The 24865-nt window shown below is 39.9% G+C and overlaps 1 protein-coding gene across 13 annotated transcripts in view; it reads right to left on the reverse strand.

Moving 5' to 3' along the window:
- The window catches only part of PUM1 (pumilio RNA binding family member 1), a 141167-nt gene that overhangs the window by 57880 nt on the left and 58422 nt on the right, over positions 1–24865 (reverse strand). For 9 of the 13 annotated variants that reach the window (XM_059137920.1, XM_059137919.1, XM_059137918.1 and 6 more), the window contains exons 4-7: positions 13802–13910; positions 12651–12829; positions 3350–3516; positions 1080–1350 (exon numbers count right to left, since the gene is read on the reverse strand). In XM_059137920.1, the coding sequence (XP_058993903.1) occupies positions 1080–1350; positions 3350–3516; positions 12651–12829; positions 13802–13910 (726 nt within the window). The remainder of the gene's footprint in view (positions 1–1079; positions 1351–3349; positions 3517–12650; positions 12830–13801; positions 13911–24865) is intronic. The other 4 variants (XM_059137925.1, XM_059137927.1, XM_059137924.1 and 1 more) reach the window with 2 other exon arrangements.

A 24865-nucleotide genomic window follows, 5' to 3' on the forward strand; every position in this document is an offset into this window, starting at 1 on the left:
TAATTAAACCTAACAGATCCATCTGATATTACCAGAGCACACATTTCACATCATCCCTTAAAGGGATTTCCTTTTATAAACTTTATTAATATTACTATTACTGTTATTAGGATTAATTCTTATTAATATTAAATGGTTAGCTTTATCATCAAAATTCATTTAAAATCAACTATTTATGAGAACAACAAAGGAACAGACCATACATCAATTTCTCCCACAGACATAGAATTTCTAATCAACAAAATGAGATTTTAACCTTTCAGGCCCAGAGGTCTGAATTCATGTTCCAGTCCAAAATTAATGACTATCAGAAATTCATGGCCCATCAAAGTGCTTCCAGCCACAAGAGAGATCTTGTGGTACCTGACAAGATGGGGAAGCTACCTGCCCCCTTTTATAATTCAGACAGCTGGGGGGTTTTTACTTAAAAAAAAATTAAACAGAGGGATCAGTAAACCCCAGAGTTAGGCATACCATGCCTTTAAAACCAAAATGCACACATATAATGTCTTCCAAGGATTTATGAAGAAAAGAAAGAGTCACATAATTTCACTGTAGAGATGTACACTGAGTGATTTGTGTTTTTCCCCTACTCATATTTTAACTCTTGGGTGGCAGGTATGTTTGTTAGCTATAGTTACTCACTTAATTAAAAGACATGACTAATAAGACAACTTCATACTGGACTCTCGCCATCAGTAGGTAACAGAGTTTACCATTTTAAAAACAAAACCAACAGCATCACAATCTTATTAATCTTCAGAGAGATCAATTCAGCATCCAAGAGGACTGTGTCACAAGAGGGAACACCACCTCACCCAACCCCCCAGGCCCTGAGGTGACAGAGGAGCCAAAGGAAGTACATGTGGAACACAGTGCTCTCTTGCCCATACTCATGGGAATCCGCCTCTGGAGGGAAAAGTACAGAGGCTTTGTGTGCCCACCTCACTGTCGGATTAAGAATGGCTACTATAGCCTATAAAAACGCCACCCTCCTCCCTCCCCCCCATTCTTAGTCACTTGCATCACGTGCTAGCTGGAGGAGAGCAGAGAGAGTGACAGAGAGACACACACAGTACCTGTTGTTGAGAATTGTAGTCAAAAAGTCCCACAGTTGCTGCTGCTGAGTCCACAGGTACCTGCGTGCCTGAATAATCAAACTGAAGAGGCTCCATGCCCACATGTTCCATGGGGTCCAAGGGGACACTCTGGGACTCCATGTTGGAGAAATCCTCCACAGGCTTGGCACCATTGGTGCTGGTCAGCTGGGCTAAGCCCTCAGAACCATTCTGGTTTGGACCCAGAAGATCCACTTCATTAGCAGAGTTCTGGCAATTACCAGGGGTACGGCTAAACAGAGAAAGTAGAGGGCATTAAACCTTATTTTGAGCGGGGAGGGACACTACAGCAACCCCAGTTTAAAGATGATGTCCTTGAACACACTTTATCATCAACATAACTTAAAACTATTTCTACAGAACAACCAGAGACACTTTACGGTGCTTTGTATGTTATATCCTCTAAAACAACTCTTCTGTTGCTTGCCTTCCCACCACAACCCACCCTGTAAATTCACATTAACTAGTATTAATTTACAATCCCTTTAACCAAAGGGACCAGATTTGAGGAACAATGAATGAACTGGAGAAAAAAAACACTGCCTGTGGCAACCATGCAAACAAGTCCCAAAATGCAGGTAGTAAACCACAGCCCCTCCCCCCAAAGTAACACCTACTCTCTAAACAGAGAATCAATGGAAAAAGTAGGTTCTGGGGGAAATTCCATATATGAGAATGATTCTATTTAAAAAAACCTTTTTTACAGGTGAAAAAAACTTTTAAGTATTATCTTGGTACTACTGTTCAGTGCTAAACCTGTCTCCCATTTTCCTCTTCTAAGAAACTAGAAGCAAAGCCATTACAAAACAGTACAAAATAAATTCATTATCTAGTAGATGTCCCTGCTGAGGAGACAACTCTAAGAATTAAAAGTAGTGTGACAGTATCATTCATCATCCAAACCAGGATACTCCTAAGAGCAAAAAAAGGGACACTGTTAATAAATATTCTAGGACATGGCAGAAAGGAGTACTGCCTCCGGTGACCCAGGACATAGGATCTCCCTATGTAAAAGGACTGCAGGACAGTGTAATTTCAAATCAGAGTAATACAGAACACTGTTACATTCTAGTAAGGGGAGCGTAGCCTATGACTGCACTCTGTGCCCTTCAGTCCTAAAAGAAAGCCTACAGCTGGGACAAATTACAGCTACTCCTGGCCTACCAACACCGCCCCGCCAGAAGTCAAACGCTACCAACCCCTGCTACGGGCTACCTGAGGTTCAGGACGGAAAGGCTACCACTTCATCTGAAAGACGTTAGGTAAGTGGTTGTTACTCTGTACCTCAAATTCTGTAATTCTTTATACTCACAAGGTTAACAAAGTAAATTAGGAATATTGAACAACTGAATGTTGTTCTGCATGGGATGATCCAAAATGAATTTTAATTTTGGCCTCAGAGGGTTATCAGGATCAGAGAGATAAGTGTGTGTGTTCAGACACACATATACTAGCTTTAGACTAACATTAAATTATTCAAAATCAAATCCTCTATCTGTATATCACTGACCAAGGACTTTTACATTTTTAAAATTATATACCATCACTAAAGGTTACCTACATAAATGAAGAATAATGCCAAGTGTAGAAGACAAATGTGCAACATCATCTGCAAAGTGTGCGTATTGCATTATAGGGTAAAACCTTCAAAGCAATCATGACCAGAGATGGAATGAGAGCATCCATGGAAGGGAGAGGACTAAGAACAAGTCATGTAAGCTGCACCTCTGGTTCTTCAAACTGAAGAAAATGATACTGACCCACCTACCTCCCAAGGAGTTTAAGAGTCTCAAATAAAATAATGCATAGGTTTTCAACTATTTCTCTCCACACGAACATGCCAGAGAGAGGGGACACGCTTCCATTAGTGACCATGGTTACTCCCAAGCTAGTGATTTGGGAGAAATATAGGGAAAGCCCCCAAGGCACCTATGCCAAGTGATTTTGATATTTGAGAATCACTAAAATATTTATAGAATCATTCTGCAAATAATAGAGCCCTACAGAAATGCAAAACTCTATTGTTTTGGCAAAGCACCAGGAACTGAAGGCTCTTAGAAGTTCCACCTTGCCAGTAGTAAATTTACAGTCTTGTGGTATGGCCTGCACTGGACCCAATTCTTAAAAAGGACAAATAAGGAGGGGGGGGACCCCTAAAATCCAAATAAAACTAAACCAAAACAAAAACCCATTGCCCCCATTCAAAAGTCAGAAGTGTAAAACATACAAACCTAAAATCTTTGACGTCTGCATCAATCCCATTCTGCACTGGCAAACCATTGGTCTTGTCCATCACATCACCCTCCTCCTTCAAATCTCCTAGCTTATCTCCATCAAACGCACCCTTGTTCTTCTTGTCACCTTTGTCGTTTTCATCACTGTCTGCATCCCTTGGGCCCTGTTTAAAAAATAGCTTCAGCTTCACTAATCATCATCAACTAACAATAGTGGGCAACCACTGTGGACACGAGACTACACTAAATGCTAATTAAAACAGGGTAGTGTCCGTGCCCTTTCAAGACATTACAATCTAATTAACAGACAACACAGAGGCAGGAACACTGCAGAAAGTCTTGCCAAATGGGGGAGACAGACATACAATTATGTTACAGAGTTTAGGACAGTCTTACCATACCCAATGTCCCTCCATCCCATTTTTTCCTTTCTACCTGAAGCCCAGCCACAACTCTACATCTCTTGGTCCCACCTCTCTACTTCCAAATCTAACTCTATACAGTAGCACAACTTCTAGTTAAGCCCCAGGTATGGCAGCTAACAGTACAGTTGGAAAGTGATAAGCCTACAAAAAGAATTTCCTACTTCACAACTGCCTGTGTAAACTCCCTTACTTCTGAGTACTGAGCTAAGTGTGGTCTGACATCGTTCCAATTCAATTACCCTCCACTTTACCTTGGGACACAGGCCCTGCCAAGTTGTATCACCTACCACCACCCCAGCTCTACTCTCCATCTCAGGGCTTTACTGCATCAGTAATTCACCCATCATCTTTTACTTTGTTTCTAATCCTTCAAAATATGTTATATCTAACTGTGAATTCTTTCAAAAGTACTCTTAAGTGCTTATCTGTTGTCTTTCCCTCTCTGGCTGCCCCATACCAGTATATTTTGAGGCTACAGGAAAGCCCCTTTGGCTGGATCGCTGATGCAGCAGACTTTGTCTCTGAAGTGTTTCAAACTACAAAGACTGAAAGATTAGACCTAAAGAATTGTTTTGGTGCCAAGTACACCGATGCCTTCTCTTCTAAGGAAATAAGGTCTGTCTCCTCTTGCCAACATCTTACATTAAGACCGTGACATACAAAGCAAATGTGCCTTAATTTCCAAAAGGAAAAGAAGATCTGGTAGAGTAACTTGACATGGTTCACAGAGCTTTGTAGAATCCTATCAAATGGTAAGTAACCTTTGCTTTTATAAAACTGGAGAGAGGCAACCTTGCTTGTCCTCACCATTGACTTCTGGACCAAATTAAAGCTCGTGGCAAAAGGCAAGAACCAGTGAGAGAAAAAGATGAGAGCTACTTCACAGCATTTCCAGTCACCACAACCAAATTTCACTTGGGTAGGGGAGGATCATAATAGAGGCTGGAGCAGAGACACTCCGTTGTGAATACACAGGCCAGTGATGCAAAATAAACAGATGTTCTCAGGGCAGTACCCAGAGATCTCTGGCCCAGAAAAGGTAACTCAAGAATCTTGACATTCTTAGAGTTTTCACCTGTCGGTTGTTAGCCCATTTTACTTTCAAAATTATTCTCTGTTCAAGACACAGAAAAAGACTTCATGGCTAATGTGAACTAAGGAACACACCCAAGAAGGAACAAAGAAAGGATACACAACTTTGTTTCATGTCGCATCAAGATGGCAAACTACTGTTCTGGCAGCCACTGAGATGTGACCTTCACAGCATCGAAGTGTAAGACTGCTACTGGTTCAAGAGGAGTGAATGACAGCCAACTGAGCACCAAAGCGAGATCCTAAAGTAGAGATGGGAATGGAATAAGATCCTAAAGACAGAGATCTTTGAAAACGTCTGAAGACAATAGCTCCCTCCTACTGCAAAGGTAAAACTGACAAAAACCGTGTATTCACTTTCATATTCCAACACTGAGTGTAGTGCTTGGCAGAAGTTCAAAAACTATGACAAAGTAAACTGAAATGACCAAAAAAATCCTGAAAAACTGAACCACTAAAATTAGAAGGATCCTCCCACTGTCTTTATCATAAGAGTCCAGGAGGTAATGACAGGGTCTAGATAACAAACAACTCTGCCTGCATTAGCCACTATTAATGTCAGTAACGAAAGTATTAATTAGAAGGATAATCCCACTGACACACCTAAGTAATCTTCCATAAATCTACAAATCAAGTCACCGACCCAGAAGGAGCATCCCAGCTCCAATTTCTCATCAGCAGTTCCAAAGGTCTGCAAGCAAAAACAGGAAGGAAATGGGATAAAGAAGCAGCAGGAAGTGTCACCAACAAGGGAGAAGGCTGATGACAGGGGAGACTCACTCGCCAAATCAACAAACATTTTGCAGAAGCTCTCCTGAGTGACCCTTTGGAAGAGCTTGTGAAGAAGCTGCTGGGCTGACTCTAAGAGGACTGTTCTGGAAACAGTCCCTGATACTTAACTTTCTTCACTATACTGCCAAGGACCAGATTTTCAAAGGAATCCCTAGGATGGGCTGTTTTTCATCCTTATTGTACAGTCTATCCCTATAAAACATAGCTTCCTGGTTTTCTGCTATAAATTCCTCAGAACAGCAGGTTCCTTCTATCTGAAGGTGAGGGAGCCTAACGGAGGCTTCCATACCTTGATCTGGATAGTCACTGGGTGTATTCATTTTGTAGAAACACACACAGATGAACATTTATGACTTAAACACTTTTCAGCACACAGGTCATATTTCAGTAAAAAGTTTACTTAAGAGAAAAAAGTTGAGTAAATCAACAATAGCCCTAAATAAAAATGGCTGACAAGTCTGATTTTTAAGTGATACCAAGAGCAGAATGGAAAGACTTTTTGTCAAAAGTCAGAGAGTAAAAGAGAATACAGGGTTCAAAATCATAAAAAGGGTCTCTCAGAAATGTGAACACCCTAGAGAGGGAAGAGGGATAGAAATGGTCTGGTATATTTTACAGGATTTTTACAAATGTTTTTAATATTTAAGATAAGGATAGGTATTCATAGCTATGTGGTCTTGAAGAAAGAGCTAAACCAGACTGCACAGAACCAACATTCTATCTCAACTGCTGACACGTACTAGCAGAAGTTATTGACAGGTCATGAAATCCGAGCCTGAGTTCTCTCATCTATAGCACAGGGATAACTTTGTTTACAACAGAGTAGTTATGAAATGATGCATATGCAAAGGATTTGTGAAGTATAAATCATATTATACAAAAGCAATATGATAATTAGTAAAAGCTAAGCACTGGGATGGTATTTCTTCTGTAACGTTATCCAAGATATCAAGATTAAACCTCTTAAATGGCCAATTAAGTGGTTTAACTCTACTAGAAGTATATAGCCAATCTGGCCCTCCCAGGGTTATCATTTTCATAGTGCAGTGGTTGTATGGTTAGTGCTGAGCATCACAATCTTTTTAAAATTTACAAGTGTCTGGGCTCACACCCAGAGATTCTGATTTAATTGGTCTGCAGAAGCTCCCACAAGTATTATAAAAGGCTTCTCCTCCAGCAACTCTCATAAGCACTCACAAATGACAACTGCTGTAATTAAGTCCAACATAAGCATTATAAAGGCAGGGTTTTTGTTGGGCTTTTTTGTCATGCATTCCCTAGTACATAATAGTACTGAAAGTCTATTAGCTAAATAAAAAAGAAAGATGGATTAATAGCATATTTTTATTGTGGGCTTCCTTTAAATGAATGTTAACCCAAACCTGTACTCACATACAAGCTTCAGTGAGTGTTCAAAATGCACATAGCCAAGCCCCATCAAAATCTCAAGAGTGGGGCCAAGAATGGTTCTGAGAGATCCCCTGTCTACACTGAGGCACAAGGCTATATTCCACTGCAAGACAGCAAAGAACTGAGAGAAGAGCAGAAAGAGAGAAGAACCTTCTATTATGGAGAGTAGAGTCCATCCACTTATAGATCAGCTTCCTCAAAAGCCTCACAGAACAGGAGGAATATTTCAGAGAGTATCTATTAATTCTGAATGAGTCAGAGAAATGAGAATTTAATTTCTCCTCTTACTGCAGTGATCTTACCCACAAGGCTCCACAGAGCAAGTCATAGTCAATGAGATTAGTAATTTTCCTCCCTTCTTTCTAAAAAAGACTATTTTGCGTATTTGAAATTAGAACAAAGTTTGAATCCAGGCCCTACCACTTCCCTTCTAAGCCTCATTTTTCACTACTATCAACTCACAGGGACAACAGTATCAAAGGGTTGTTTCAAGGAGTCAATAAGGCAATTCATGAAAGTGAAATTCTTTTTAAAAAAAATTCTTAAAAGTGCTCATTACTCCACTTTCACATTTTTTTCCTGTCTTTTTCAGAGACATCCAGCCCCCATTCTCTCAAAACCTCAAAATTGCTAGATATCTTATGTCTCTCCCCCTGGGAAAAAACTTACGGCTCTGATCATTAGACCCTTTGTAGCACTGATTTCCGTGAGGTATGTGTGCAGAACTGAGCCACGACCAACTACCACATTTCATCAAATCATCAATTCATGAAACATAAATTTATGAAATTTATGAAACATCATTTTATGTCCTGCTAAAAAGGAAATGCTGGCAATTAAACTATGATATACTACCATTTGAAAGATGCATCCCATTTTCAAAATGAACAAAGTGGGGAGGTATACACTTTAGAAAGAGTGGAACACAGACTATCCCAGGCACTGTGTACATCATCACCTAACTGCAGGTGTACAGAAAGGTAAGGAGAGTGTTCCCCTCTGCTGTGGTAACCACCAGACCCAGGAGGAAGTAAAAAACAAAAAACGTATCTTGACCATGCAGAATATTATTTGTTATTAGAGACGAAAAACAAAACAAGTTTTCTAAAAGTCATCTGGTGCTTTTTAAACTTTTTACCTAGTCAGTAGTTAAAAGCTTGACATTATAAAGTAAAGCATGTAGAATTCTTGCTTGAGGGAAGCTCAAATCTGGAGGGGCTCTACCCTACAGCTGAAGTTTCTGAATGTGATCCATGGTCTTCTGGTAATTTAATCTTCCGAGAAGATTACGTATCTTTCAAAACTTCAGTGTGCATGCAAATCACCTAAGGCTCTTGGCAAAATGCAGGTTTTGATTCAACAGAGCTGGGGCTGAGTTGGAGATTCTGAACTGGTAATATATAATAAGCAGCCAGGCAGTGATAATGCTACTGGCCCATGGACTTTGTGGAGGAAGATTCTGTAAGGTTTACAAAGCACTTTCATATACTGGGCACCCAGGTGGCTCAATCACTTAAGCGTCTGCTTTTAGCTCAGATCGTGATCTCAGGGTCCTGGGACTGAGCCCCACATCGGCCTCCCTGCTCAACAGTGAGTCTGCTTTCTCCCTTTTCTCCTATGATCCCCCTCGCTCTCACTCCCTCTCAAATAAGTAAATAAAAATCTTCAAAAAAATAAAAGGCACTGTCACATATATTACACATCCACATGAATTAGACTTTGTGTGTTTTCATTTACTCCATTTCACAGATGAGAAAATTAAGTTGCAGTTGAAATTCAAACCCCTGACTTCTAAATGTTTTACACTGCACATAGCACTGGTTACCTAAAACAAATGCGGGGAAGACTAGAAAAACCAGTTACCAAGTTTTGTGACCCAAATGCTAGGAGTGTGCATGCCTCCTTTCAGGTCAGAAAGCAGCCAGTCTCTACGTACAAGTAGAAAGGCGTGCCAAAGGTTATTTTCTCTAAAAAATCTTTCCGCTGCAAGGTTAAGGTGATCTTCACCTAAAATTTAAGTGGACTTCTCATTTCCCTAGGCACCATAAACCACAAAGGTAGAAATTATGATCCACTCTTCTGACCGGCTGGACTCTGATCTATCTCAAGGTTGGCTGGAATTCCAAAAGACAAACAGCAGGATCCTTTGATGGTATATTTCACTCAGTGGCCTCACAATACAGTAGTCACATGTGGTTTCATAACCACTCTGAGCCATGCTTTGTTGGGGGAGGGGGGAATGTCTTATTCTAGAAATAAATAAAATAAAGTATATGAAAAGAATATTTTCAAGACTTGACAGACTCTGACTTAACTGGTATTCTGAATCTTCCTATTGTTCTGAAAACTGCCACCCTGAAGTTTTTGATTCATATGTAGAAAAATACCAAAATTTTACAGTGGGTGCTAAGAACAAAATACTACTCTAGGATTCTTACTGTCAGCTTGAAAGTAATCTCATCACAGAAGCTGAAGTACTCAACTGAGTCCATTTGTACAATCAAAATGAACTTAAGAAAGCTCAGGAAAGCTAGACAAAGAGTTAAATACCTTCATTAAAGCTGTAAGCAAGAAACCACCTTACTGAAAGTGGAAAATCACTGTAGAATGAGTAGCTTACTTTAGTCCTAAACCACCTCTAACTGAAAAGTTATTAGTCAGAGTCTGGATTATCTGTTGTCAGTATCCAAGATGGCCCCTTAAGTGCTTGCTTGAAATCTACATTCATTACACCATCAGAGATGATGCTTTCAGCTCTTGGAATTAAAATGGAGACTCTTCACGGTTTACTGCAGGTACAGCATCCAAAGTAAAAATACCTGAGCTCTGACCCATACACCACCAATTGCCACTTTAGAACAATTATCTACAAAGCAGCAGATATTCTCTCTTCCCTGGCCTCTGAACTCAATACTTTCAATGACAGACTAGATTTTTTTTAAAAGGCAGGGGGAGGGTCATCTTTTCCAAGAAGATGCCTGCATACCATGACAACCAACAAGTGATTCAGGTTTCCGTGACCAGAGCTTTGGTCAAATGTCATCTAACAGGCAGAGCAAAGCCAGGCCATAAGGTTGATAAAGGAGGTCACTGATCCTCAGGCCTCCATCCACCAAAAGACTGGACATGCAATGTGGTAGCCTGATGTCACCTCCTGGGTAACCCTTTAGATGCAACTCAAGTCAAAAGACACCACAGTATTTCATTACCCACAATCTGCCTTCTGAGAAGAAGTTGGAACACAGATTTGGAGAAGTTTCATCTTCATGCAAACCTCAGAAGCACAGTAAATTATCTGATTGTGAGAGTTCAATTTTCCAACCTCTTAACCTTCTGAGATCTCAAACTCCTCTGGTGACAATACTGTACAAGAGCTAAAAATTACCAGTCTCTTAGGACAACCAAGGATGAAAGCCATCTTTACAAAATGAAAAGCAAGACAATGAAAGCAAAAGATAACGCACTCTATCATAAAATTGACTGCCAAAGTAATTGCTTAAAAGAGAGAAGCAGGCAAAAATAATAATAATTCAGTCCCAGTGTTTTATCTTTCTCCTAATTCCAATTATTTTTCTGCCTGCTTATAAACTTTATAGTAATCCAGGCATGAGCCTCCTGGCTAATACCCAAGGATTAGAAAATGGTCACATGCATGGCAGAGAACTCATGGCAAGAGTCATACAGGTTCCAACTCACCACACCACACTGACAACTTACCTACATACAATACTGACTTTTCTTCCACAATAAATAACTAGAAGTTATACACAGAAATTAGCAGGCAGCACTTCCTCTGAGAAATCTGCGCTCATGAGATGGGTAGTGTGAGGACAGAAAAAGAGGCGAACCAGGGATATGGTGAAAGAGGAGGAGTAACACCATCCTTCCCATGGGACAAGAAGAAAATGATCACTTTACCCAAATCCATTCCTCACATCCGAAGGGTATATCTTACTGTTCCCAAGCAATCTCTCGGGAAGGTTCAAATAAAAAAGGGCTCTCCCTTGCTGATCTGACCTATGTATGTATTTGCAGTGTCAAAAGACACAGAAGCAATCAGGTCAGCTTTGGAATGACTAGTACTCAAGATTCAAGACAAAAGCCCCAGTTCAGTCCTTGATCCTCCTAAGAGTCATTATAAAAATAAAAGATCCTCTTCTGGCTTAATTCCTCACACCAAATTTCTAGGTGTGAAATTGGGAGAAATCCAATGCACCTTCTTAGAGAAGTTCATCTTTTCTGGTTTTCCTGTGCAATTAAAAGCTCCAGTCATATGGGAAGTGTCAATGGCAGCTGAAGCATCATCTTTGGCATGCCTAGAAGAAAGCTAACTCCATATGGATTCCAGTTACCTTAAACATCACCTGTTCTCATGCCAACCAAGTCAACATTCATTTAAGGTCCACTAACATATGATGGAACTGTACTTAACACTTGAGGAAGCTGCAACAAGAATGAACTCCTGCTATTCTGAAGAAGTTTCAGGTAGAATGAAGAAAAGAGGAATAAGCTTTTGACACCTAGCAACAGAAACAAAAATACTGACAGACATAAAAATACTGACAACCAATACTCTAAGGTAACATAAGATAGTTATGGAGGCAAAATGATTAATACAATTTGGGGGAAAGAAAGTCTTTTCTATGACTGCCAACAAAAAGGATTAGCTGAAAAAGACTTCACAGAGAAAGGATTTTGAAAAGGTCCAAAGCAAGCCAAGTCAGGAGGTAAAGAGGAAGACAGATTCAGGCTGCATCAGGCTGTGTCTCAGGCTGTGTCCTGACTACCACATGGAATATAAAACCAGGCAGAAAACACAAAATAAGGAAGATTCAAATGGAAATACATCGTCACACTTTCACATCTAGAGAGCTGATGACAAGAAAGGAGTTTTGAGAAAGAAAGGCTATCAAAGATGCTTGAGGAAAACATCTTGAGGAAGACTTACATGGGAAGAGGCTAGGGGCAGACAAGCTGCTTTGGCAAAAACTGAGCATCAGAGAGGTCAAATGGTGATGAGTCAAAAAAAAAAAATTTATATATATATATATATATCACACACAGATCTGGAATTAACGGAACTTTGAATTTCCTAACAGGCAAGGTATAAGAGGCAAAGCTGTTCAAAGAGGGCCAAAGACTATACCATAATTAAACAAAGCAACCAAGAACGATCCTACGTACCTGATCCACTCTAAGGATTATTACGAACTGGCAAATCACTGCTCTCAGATCTATTTCCTATTGACTCCCAACTTCAGCTTTCTTATTTTAATTCCTTCTCTTTTTTTTTTTTTTTTTGAACTATAAATGTCTTCTGATAGACCAATGAACTGAGAACTAGATATCAGTTCTACCTCACATTATCAATGTATCCCCCCCAAAACATCACGTCTTTGTTTTGTAAAAGTTCAGTTTGCATCCCCTACTGTGTTTGCTGGCACCTAATTGCAACAGAAGTGTTTTAAAATACACTGTAATTAGTGCTGTGAATATCTAAGGAAACTAAACAGGCATGTTTTGCTTTAGGGGGGTAAAAAAAAGAGAGATATAGGAACAAGTTCCTCAAGCCAACTTACAAATCCTCCTTTTCTTAGACAGGAATCGCCCGGGGATGAGCTCAACACATACTCCACCATGCTAACGCCTAGTCCCCCACTCTCCGACCGTGGGGACAGTACAGAATTGACCTCACTGTTCACATGGAAACTCTGACCAGGTCTTCTCTGCACCATGATTGGCTGGGAAACTGAATGATCTACAAAAAAGATACACAAGCATGATACAGTGCAGCCAGAGGCTCAAACAAATTATGAGTGATGTCTCATGGATAAACCAATGACTGGGAATCAGGAAGCCTGCCATGGTCAGGTGAGCCAAAACCTCCTACTGTGTTTTTCTCTAAGTATAAAATTCTACATAAACTAAGGAGAACGGAACATACTCCTCATATATCCGGACAGCAGAGCAAGACAGCAGTTCACATAACTGGTTTATCTAGCTATAGTGGGTAAACTGTTTATCCCTTTCAAGTAGCAAAATTTCTTTTTAATATATTTTATTGGTCATATTACTAAAACAATATGTGATTTTACTGCCCTTTTTAAAACCAACAACATAATTTGATATTTTCTGATGACTCACTGTCATCTGAGGTTCCATTTTTACCCTGCGCTGTAACAAAGCACATCGGCTTCTGGGTGTGGGTCTCCTTCCTCCCTAGCCTCTGTTCTTTCCTTCTGCTGTCAGTGTGTGCCTCTACAGGTTCTCCCCAACCCTCCTCAGGGGTAGTCTGTCAGAAGAGCATCCGTGCCCAGTGACTTGATTTGGTCCCAACCACATTTACAAATAAATCATCCCATACACAGTACACAGGGGAGCAAGGGGAGGAAAAAGAAACATGAACTTCAAATGGCAGGCATGGATTTTCTAATTCCAAGTATGCTGACAGCAGTACAGAACAAGAAGTTATAGCTGAAATTATGGTCATTTCAAATAAGACCACTCCCCTGCAGCTAACACTTCAATAAAATATTGAAGATTTGATTTTGTGTTAATTATGTTTTAATAAATTACATCATATAAGCTCCTTCATGGCAATTATACTACAGGACAGGACATTGCTTGACATGCTTATGTCACTGATGTGAAATTCATGACTTGCCAATTGCTGAGGAAAGGAGCTCTAAGACAGGCATAAATCACAGTACAGATGCTAGATCTAGATTACCTGATGTTCCCCAGGCACTGTCTCGCCATTGATCACCCAGGAATATTCCTTTTGGTCCATCTTTGCTGGATTCATCTGTTTCCCAAAACTTTTTACCTGGCAAGAGCTGCTGCAAATTAAAAATAATAGACGCTTTTAAAGAATTCATAAAGGATGAAAGTACAGCAGTCAACACTTTCTTTTAGACAAGGGTACTGCAGATGCTCATGTGTCCTGAAGGTCTTTACTCACGGTGTTCTGACTACACAGACTGTATATTGGGTAAAAGTCACAGAGAGGCCTAAGGCAAGGAGGGACCACAGATCAACCCACCACAGTAGAGGCTCAGCTTAAATATCTAGAATCATTCACTTAACCTATGCCAAGATTTTAAATGGGGGGTGGGAAGGGAAGGGAGTTATGTGAGACCCATTAGCTAAATGCTTGCTAAGAAGACTCCTTTTGAAACAGAAAGTACCTACAATTACTAAAATACTACTTCTGCCTTCATGTCTACTAACTGGCCATACAAAGTCACTCAAGCTGGGGCAGGAACTCAGACCCCAGCTATGGAATGCTAGAGGCAAAACTCCCCTCCTTCACACACAGAGATTGTATTCACCAAAAACACTCATTACCAGAAAGAGAAAACAAACAGAAAACTTCCCAACCACAACATAAACCTATTCCAAGATTCTGGAAAGGCAGACAAGCTATTTCCCCATTCCTGGAAGGGAAATAAAATCTCCTAACCTCAATTAAGTTTAACAAAACTTAGTGATGCCATTATAGTGACTTCACAAAACATTCCATGCTTCATAGACATGTACACACCCCACTGGCCCTAAACCAGTATGAGAACTTTAAACGAGCTATGACCAAGGAAATGGAAAGTACCCTTCAAGTAAAACCCAATACAGTGTGCACAAGACCAAAAGCATTAGTGACCAGGGTTACAAAGTGAAATTCCACTAGACTTCCATCCTTCTTCATTCTGGACATCAGCTTTACTCACTAAAATGTCCCCCTTATCACTTCTACGTATGTTTTCATTTCAGCTACTAACAATAAGACAAGAAATTCAGAACTTTGAAATCATACTTAGTAACTGCTTTTAAGCATAAAAGGCGGCACCTAGAAAGCTGAATTTCTCAGAGGAATAGAACCAAAAACCAGAAAGCAAAGCCATTTGCTCTCCTCCTTGACAATGAAAATTTACCTTTCCAATTTATACCCCAATGATAAGGGAGAAATAACTCTGCCCTCACTAAAATCAAATCTTGGCTTTCCAAATCTGGATCATGGGTTTCTTAGCATAATTCCAATCTAGCTCTATAAATCTATCTGGTAGGCCTGGGTTAAAACCTGCTCAAAGCAGTGTCCCACACACTTTTTGACCCCTCATTTGTTACTTTCTAATTCAGTAAGATCATGATGAAAGACACTTATGGTCTGACATTTAGTAAACACAGGTTTACTTGAAGATACGCAGTTATAAGCAGTCACTTTCCAGTGAGCCTCTTGGATTCATTCTCTGAGGGAAACAAGGACAGAAATGGTCTATGAACTTGAAGGGATGAGGGCTGGGGGAAGGGAGGAAAGGGGGAGGGAGAGAGAGCTAAACAGTGGGGTCAGGAACCAGTGGGGTCAGGAACAAGTGGGGTCAGGAAGTGAAGGCCTAGGTAACTTTGATGTGTCCTAGGACAAACTGCTGAACTGTCCTGAGCCTCATTCTCTCTGTACTGTTGAAGGAAATAATTTCCAGTTTGTGATGATTAGAGATCGTGTTGATGAGTGCCAAGCATGATGCCCACCACATAGCAGATTCTCAATAAATGTATTCAGTGGCATCATACCAAGGAAAAATAGCTGTAAATCACAGAAGGGACACTGAAAAATTAATGTGAATTACCCAAGTACAATTCAAGAATTCTTGTTTTTAAACTTCCTTTTCTTTTAGTCTCAAAAATGCCCTCTCGCAAGATTATAAATATTTCCCTACTGGTTGTATCTTTTCCAACTAAAATTGTGGTTTTTCTCCTGTATGTGTAGGGACTGTAAATAAATAGGACAAACTTCTCCTGTGTGTACAAGAAAGAATGTCGGCTGAAGGGACACCTCACTTGGTGAATTTTCATATAAAAATGGATGTTCTCCATAAAATAAAGAAAAGAGAGCACAGGAGATCAAAATATATTCAATATGGCGCTCATCCCTCTCCAAATTTGTCAATTTTGGAAATCTCTGTCAAATTTGGAAATCCTTCCTGAAAGCTCAAGGAAAAACTTCCTCAGGTACCAGTCTCCATATGCAAATACAGTCTGTCTAGAATTTGTCAAACTGTTTACTGACTGAAAGCAGCAGCCCTTGAACTCAAGGCTTCAAAAATGACTTCTAGAATTCTGTCACCTTTCACTGTAGTTTGCCAGGCTGTCATAACATGCAAAGCCAGCAAAAGCAGGTGAACATGTAAGCAAGACTGGTTCTGAGTCAAATTCTCTCAAAAGAGATCAACAGCACAACAAACGTTTAGAAAGGTGCTAAAAAGTGAAGATTCTACTTCAAAGTAGTAACCGGTGCAACAAGTCTCAAAGGAATACACACCAAAAACCCCAAGACCCTAATCAGATACTGAAAGGCAACCCTATCTCCCACTATTAATCATTAGAATAAATATAAATCCTACACAGACGGTAGAAAGCAGCGGCAAGTACTAGAAAGCCACATGCTTTGGCAAAGTAGTAGTGAGGTGGTCAAGAAACTATTATCAATGAAAACAGCTTGGACTGAAGGGGCAAGTGCATAAGAGATAAAGAAAAGGAAATGGAAGGAAGGTGCTAGCATGCCAATTCTGGGAAGGAGAAAGGCGGAACCTTTCCAAGAGTGTTCTGCAAAGGGAGGAAAATTTAAATACCGACCCCAGGCACATAGGCAAAGACAGAAGCAAATGTAGCAAAGCTCTTCTGAGTCTGGATATTTTACAGAACCTAGCATTTCTCACGTTCCTCTAAAACATCCCCATCCCCACCTCTCACTTGTGTGGTAAGCAGCATCAGAAAGGACTCCTGTTTCTGGCCCTCATGCCCTTATGTAATCCCCTTCCCTTTACTGTGAACTCGTTCCTCAGGAGTAACACATGGCAGGAGTGATGACATATCACTTTCAAGACTATCTTACAAAAAACTGACTGTCTTATTTCTTTTTCTCGCCCTCTTGCATTCAACTCTCTCTTGCCCTCTTGCTTGCTCACTTTGATGAAGCTCCCTGCTATGTTGTGACCTGCCCTGCAGAGAGATTCACATGGCAAAAAACCAAGCGAGGTCATGGGACATCAACTCACTAGGAACTGAGGCCCTCTGTCCAACAACCTGTGAGGAGCTTAATCCTGACATAACCTCAATAGTGAGCTGGGAAGCAGAGCCTTCCCCAGTTGCACTCTGAGATGACTTGCAGCCCCAGCTGGAATCCTGAGTGCACGGTGTGGGAGACCCTTAAACAGAGGATCTTTCGAAGCCATGACTGGGTGACCTACAGAAACTATAGGTGGAAACAACTCTGTTGTTTTAAGCCACTAAATTCTGAGGTGATCTACTAGGTAGCAACAGGAACTAATACAGTTACAAATATATTTAAACAGGGTTGCTTTGATTGATAGTCTACACAGTTCTTTTCAAGTTTGTTTTTAAGAAGCCTGTCTCGTTCCATTTCAAATGTCTAAAATCCAAGTGCTTTTGAATTTGGAAAAATTACATGCTTTCTATTGTCATGTTCTCCCCTACTTTGTCTTATAGTCCCTCTGTATTAAAAAACGTATAAACTTCTGCAAAATTAGATGGTCTTACACATATTAAGCTTACTGAGAACTAATAGCAATCACATATTCAAGTCAACTGAAAACATTAACTGTTCTAATCTGATCAGAATGAAAGAAGCTATAATCTACTGAATTATAAAATAAAACTAAGTGATGATGAGACTCCAGTTATTATTTCAAATTCAATAGCAACCCTCTGGAGTTAACGTCTTGATAGTACTGGCTAAAACATATCTGTTCTCCAACCCACTGGCATCAACACTGGGAGCTCCCAAACCTTCACTCAAGCCACACCTAAATCCAATCAACAAATTTAAATCCAACTATTGCATGAGAAAACAGTTCCCCTTTATCCCATCAAGAACTTGGAAAAAAAAAAACTGTTCTTTGACAAGACAAAAAAGGAACAGATCACAGCAGAGGTTTACAAAATTTACTTTAAAGAAAGATTAGGCAATAAGAGGATTAAAAGATTTGACAATTCCAAAGGAAGATAACTGAAATTAGGAATGAGTCCAACAAAAGCAAGAGACCCAGGGAATCAGGTAGTATGACCCAGTTGGCATATTTAGGGAGAGGGCATATGATGCACAAAGAAGCCTATCCTTATAAAAGCAATTAACGCATCAAGCTAGACAGTAGCTTGATTACACTAGCCACGAAAAACATCCAACTAACTTCCCTGGCTCAGACTCTGCTTAGCAAGCAAACTTCTTATGAGAACTTGGATTCCTCCTCTAGCCAAGCATGCTGATCACTGAACACAATTACCTTGTTCACTTGAGAGTTATTATTTCTCCTTATAAATTAGTACACTGCATTTTGACTTTCATACAGAAGTTTCTTGTGGTTCTTGTTAGTGTAGGTCAATCCCATAAACTAACTGCTTCTGAATTAGTGATGGAAATCCCTTTTAAGACCTACAAACTGAGAACCAGGACTTAGAAGTCCCACCATCCTACCCAACCATACAACAGACCTTATAGTCTTCCCTGTCTTGTCCCATGAAATGGGATTCCTAGTTGGCCCAAACCCCTAATAGTGTCAGTTCTCAAACCTTTAGGGAAAAAAAACACACACACTATTTATCTCAGCTTGAACTACGGATTTATAAAAGACGACGACTTAGAGAAAATAAAAAAATCAGTAAGCATATTCATGAGGCTTCTGGAGAACAAGAGAGAAATCAAGCACTAGTTTATAAGCAATGTCAGCCACTTGGAAAACCTCTAGATTTTGTTTGGAAACACCTTTTCTCTTTTATCACCTAACAAAAGAGACAATACCCGAAGCCAACCTTGCACGATCAATCCAACATTAGCCCCCACTAAGAGCCCTTTAATAGATATAGACAATAAAGGGCTTCTTATTTTAAGAAATAATATATAATATAGTAGTAAAATACACGCCAGCACTCTGAAATCATTTTTAAAAACCAACCTGATTTAAAATCCCAACTCAGAATTTAATCCCTGTTGGCCTCAGTTTTCTCACCTATAAAGAACTGTTGTGAACATTAAATGAGATCTATGTAAAAAAGCAGTACAGGGGCACCTGGGTGGCTCAGTGGGTCAAAGCCTCTGCCCTTCGGCTCAGGTCATGATCTCAGGGTCCTGGGATCGAGCCCCGCATCAGGATCTTGGTGAGGCAGGGAGCCTGCTTCCTCCTCTCTCTCTGCCTGCCTCTCTGCCTACTTGTGATCTCTCTGTCTCTGTCAATTAAATAAATAAAAAAATAAAAAAAGGCAGTACAATGCTGAGCTCTGGGCAACCACTCAAAAAAATCAGCTGCTACTATCATTTAAGAACACTACTAATGGCTAGTCAATGAAATGCTCCTCAGTACTCAGCTAGCAGATGTGAGCACAGCATCACCCAACCCACTTCAGCGTAAATCCCATAAAATTAAGAGCCCTAACAAAAAAGCCATGATTACAGCTTTGCAAAAACAAAGAGGCAAGATGATTATTAAGGACTGGACTTGTCTGACCACAATGGTTACTAATATTTGCACAGGAAAGTATCAGTGAGGTTTCCTGAGGTCTCAAACCCAAATGCACACTCCAACAAGTACTCTGCACTCAAGAGAAATAAAATACCAGGTAACTGCTGACATACTCAACAGAGGCTGCATAGAGCTGTCTCTCAGAGCAGAAATTAGGCTTCTTAAGGAGGACTGTTCGCAGGGATGCATGGTACAGCCCTGGAGGCACCATCAGGTTCGATCATGTTACCTGGCAACGCAAACTTCCAACACAAGCCTAGTTTCATCACTGGGATGTAAACAATGCAGGAATCAAATACCTGGTATTTTAACCAGGTGGGAAGACATAGCCCCCGCCCAAATTTTTTAATCTCTTAGCACACATTCTTATTGCATTAAAAGAATTTGACATCAACTCAAAGAAAGAACCACTCAGAACTGACTGAAATAAAGAAGTATAGTTGGTAGCCACTGACAGTCACATGTTCTAGGCAGAGGTCTGATGTGTGACAATTGTATAATTTTCAGAAATCCCTTCTAAAAAGCTTAATGCCTAGGGATTGGCCTAGCCCCAACCCCCATGTCATAAAGGTTTGGTGGGGTATCAAGTGAGACGGGACACAAAGTGCTTTCATAAATACTATGAACTACACTCGTAAGTCATTTAAAGCTTTAATAAGAAAAAAAGCTTTTAACAAGACAAATATACATCAATATATTTTACAAGACTTTTTTTTTTAAAGTTCATTCAGGGGAGCTTGGGTGCCTCAGTAGGTTAAGCCTCTGCCTTCAGCTCAGGTCAGGATGTCAGGGTCCTGGGATAGAGCCCTACATCGGGCTCTCTGCTCAGCGGGGAGCCTGCTTCCCCCCCTCTCTCTACCTGCCGATCTGCTTACTTGTGCTCTCTCTCTCTGTCAAATAAATAAATAAAATCTTAAAAAAAAAAAAAAAAGGTACATCCATTTACTTTACTGTTAGGATAATTCTTTGGTAAAGAGTTTAGAAAGTAAGTCCATCAAGGGTCACATTCATTCCTGAGAATCTATCTCAACAATAACAAAAAGACAATTCAAAAGGGAAAAAACCCTCTACGTTCAAAGTCTAAGAGCAAAGATGTTGGGAGCAAGCTAAATGTTCACCAAGGTCGCTATGTAAGCACAACGGAAGCTCGTCCACAACAGCCACAAGGACTACGTGTGTTTACAAAAAAACACTAACTTTTAAAAGTAAAATACAAAATTGCATGTGTAAAGACTACTACTTCTTATGCACTCTTCCCTTCTGGATCAAGACTGTAAAGAAAAATAAAAACTGAAATAGGTTCTTACTGGTGTGGTAGCATTATGAATGACTTGTTACAAAATATAATATACTTTTATGATTTAGAACTGATATTCTAATAAACAAAAATTGAGATTCTGGTGGTATGGAATTTCCTACAAATAAGACATTTTCTCTTAAACTGACACATTTCACTTCAACCTAACTTCACAGTAACCAAAGTTAGTGGCAATTTTAAGAAGAGCTCACCTTACGTTGCAAATATTTCTAAGCAAGCAGTTAATAACATCTAATCCACTCTGAAAACTGTAGCTTACATAAGGAATGTTGAACGTTTTCAATGGTTTAATCACAACTCAGTTTTTTTTTTTTTTTTTTTTAATTAAAAACAAGTATAGGGGCACCTGGGTGACTCAGTCAGGTAAGTGTCTGCCTTCAGCTCAGGTCATGCATGATCTCAGGGTCCTAGGATAGAGCCCTGAGTTGGGCTCCCCTGCTCAGCAGCAGTCTGCTTCTTCCTCTCCCTCTGGCCCTCTGCACCACCACCCCCAATGCTGGCTTATGCTCTCTCTTTCTCCCCACCTCTCTCAAATAAATAAATTTTATATATATATATATATATATATATATATATATATATATGGTTATGGTGCTTTGATTTTCATATTCTTTTTCTTTTTTTTTTTTTAAGATTTTATTTATTAATTTGACAGAGAAAAATCACAAGTAGACGGAGAGGCAGCCAGAGAGAGAGAGAGAGGGAAGCAGGCTCTCTGCTGAGCAGAGAGCCCGATGCGGGACTCGATCCCAGAACTCTGAGATCATGACCTGAGCCGAAGGCAGCGGCTTAACCCACTGAGCCACCCAGGCGCCCTTCATATTCTTTTTCAGTTTAATGAATAGGATCTTCTCAATTCACACTTCCTGTTTATATATCTTCTAATTGAGGAAGCACCCTGCATTCTTTTTAATTAAATAATACTGACATGTAAAGATTATTTTTAAATATTAAAACACTATGTCCTGCTTCACTACATTCAAATCACACACACACACCACACACACACAGAGTCCAAGAATCAGTATTTTTCACATTTTTCTACCAGGCAAATTCAGAACATGGCACCTTGTAATTATTGCTTAAGCTATTCATCTAGGTGTCAAGATGCTCTCTACTGAAAACAATTTACACATTACTGGTCTCTTAAGTAAATATCTCTTTTGGTTAAAATTTAATGGACTTTTCAAGAAGAAAAGTTTATTATTTTACATAATTATAATTATACGGTATACAAAATTAACAGATTTTTTGAGAAATATTTGCCAGCTATTAAGCACTTTTCATTAGCACAGTCAATAGTTACATCTAATGTCCCTCAGAAATACTCCCACCACTAAGGATGAAATGACACAAATCACTTAGGCCTGGCCAATATGAAGTAAAATTTGACCTTCTAGAACCCTCACCTCACATCTGGAAAACCACTACTGCTCTTCTGGCTACTGAAAAGTTTCAGGAGTTTCAGATCTGAAGTACTGATGTCAAAAAGTGAAGTACTACTTGAACAGGCCCTGAAATGCACAACCTATTGTAGCTACTACTAAAAATAAAAGTAGTAAAAGACTCTCTTTGCCCAAATAGAAAAGTAAAAAGAAAAACCTATCAGGAATCAAAGAGATGTAGCTCGCAGGCATTCATTTTAAGCACACTTACAGTGTGCTTCAGACTGTTAAACTTCACCACCTATTTTGGATGAAGAAAGGAACACTAGTAGCGACAGGACTGGTCAGGACCGCCATATAGGAGGGGGAGAGTTCAGAGTGAAGAGACAGTGGGAAGGACACTCCACAAAGAGCAAAGGCAGGCAGGCAGGCAGGCAGACAGAAAGAAAGAAAGAAAGAAAGAAAAGCAAGCGGGCCAGGTGCCCACCAAGAAAGGAGTCTAGCCAGTGGCACAGGAAAGCAGTAAGGAAAGGTAGAAAAGCAATTAGTCCAGTGACCAGTGAAGCTTCATGGATCACCAAAGCATTAGGTTCTTAATGCAATAGACAGCAACGGGAAGTAACATCATAAAAATTAAGTCCAGAAAATTAGTCTCATATTCCTCCATAAAATGGGGTGAAGGCAAGTTAAATGGATTCTGAGAAGCTAAGCAAAAAGGTCACTGCAGTAACTAGGTATGAAACAGAGAAGGAACCTGTGGAAATGGGGGCAAGGAAGGTACAAAAAGGCTGCTTAGATGCCTCTCTCAGCTTTCAAAGCATTCAAAAAAAAAAAAAAAGAAAAGAAAAACTGGAGCGCGTGAGTGGCCCAGTCAGTTAAGCTCAGTCAGCAGAACCTGAGTTCTGCTCAGGTCATGATCCTGGGGGCCTGGGATGGAGTCCCGCATCTGAATCTGCAGGCTCCCTGCCTGGCTTATCCTTCTCCCACTGCCCTTCTCCCCACAACTCGTGTTCCTCTTTCATGCTCTGCTCTCCCTCTAATAAATGAACAAAAAATTAAAAATTAAAAACAAAACTATGTAATTTCAAAAATGAGGATTCGTAGCCCATTATGATGATCAAGAATGAAGTCAGTAAGTATGCACAAATCTATCACTGAAATTCTTTTAACCAGAAATCTATTCTGTAGTGTCAGCTGATTGCAAAGTCTAGATGAAAACAGGACCCAAGTACATACAAACATGGTGTTCCGAGTTTAAGAACACAGGTTCAATGGGTAAAGTTTTAAAGATCCCCTGAAGATCCATGGTGGGTCACTGGGGAACAGTAGGTGCAAAAAGAGCAATCAAGCAGACGTTACAAGAATTTGTACATCTAAAATGTGAGGACAACTACAGGTTAGACAGAATTGCAGTCGGTTCAACTGATGACTGCTGAACTCCGCAGTGCACTCTCTTCAAAGGAGCACAGTAGTTCCTGACCACACAGAGAACACAATCACTGTGAACAACTTCATTTGGGAAATTAAACACACACTAGACCTCTTTCATGCTTACGTAAAAAAAATTCAGAGACACCGTTAACACCTCAATCTCCATGTTCTTTTGTGACAAATTACCATAGGGCGATCTCCAAACGAAGCTGCACACCCTTTCACCAATCCACTGAAAGTAAGATTGTTTATACCTTCCCCCTTCAAATTATTGGAACAGAGCCAATGAGACTTCTTTTCTCTGCTGTCTTATGAAACTGTTCAGAAAACGAACAAATGCCAGGGTGAACTAAGCTTTTCTGTAGGATAAAGGAACCAATGGAAGGGAACAGAGGACTATGTTACCCTGGCTACGTATAGGTTACCTATAAATCAGGTCGTTTGTTTTCACAAGTATAAACTATATGGTTTGACCTACAACATAACCACATGCATGCTACACTAGGTCCAAACTTAATCATTATATAAGTGATTCCTGCAGTAGTACCTAACAGTCCAATGTGCAAAAGATAAGCCTCCAGATCACTTAGGAAACCTGTAAAGTTCATGCGTAAAGCCATGAAACCACATAGATTTGCTTCATGACCTACCCACCTCATATCTACAAAGCAGGAAACGGCACAACTAACTAAAAGAGGAAGAAAGGGTCCTTTGCCTCAAGATGGGAGCAAATACTTAAACCCACCCACACACCCAGTCAGCCTCAGGGCATTTTTAATTATTAAATTGACGAGACAAAGATCTCAGTGTACCAGACATGGTTAAGTTCCCTTTTTCATGAACTCCACAAGATGAAAATTTCATAGATATGGCTACTGTGTATACCAGGAAGACTGACACAGAAAATAAACTACTACCTCCACATGCTTTCCCATAATGAGAATCACAGACTGCATTAATCAATCAAGAGACAACAGATTAACTGGTTAATTCTGGTTCTTCATCAGCAAAATAATAGTAAAGAGGACAGAGTTACACACAATATTATTTAATACACACTTGAACAGGAAATATAACAACAAAAGTAATTCCGCTTTTCAAACACTATTATGTCTGGTTGTGTATATATAATG

This window comes from Mustela lutreola, chromosome 10 (genome assembly GCF_030435805.1).
Source record: "Mustela lutreola isolate mMusLut2 chromosome 10, mMusLut2.pri, whole genome shotgun sequence".
NCBI lineage: Eukaryota > Metazoa > Chordata > Mammalia > Carnivora > Mustelidae > Mustela > Mustela lutreola.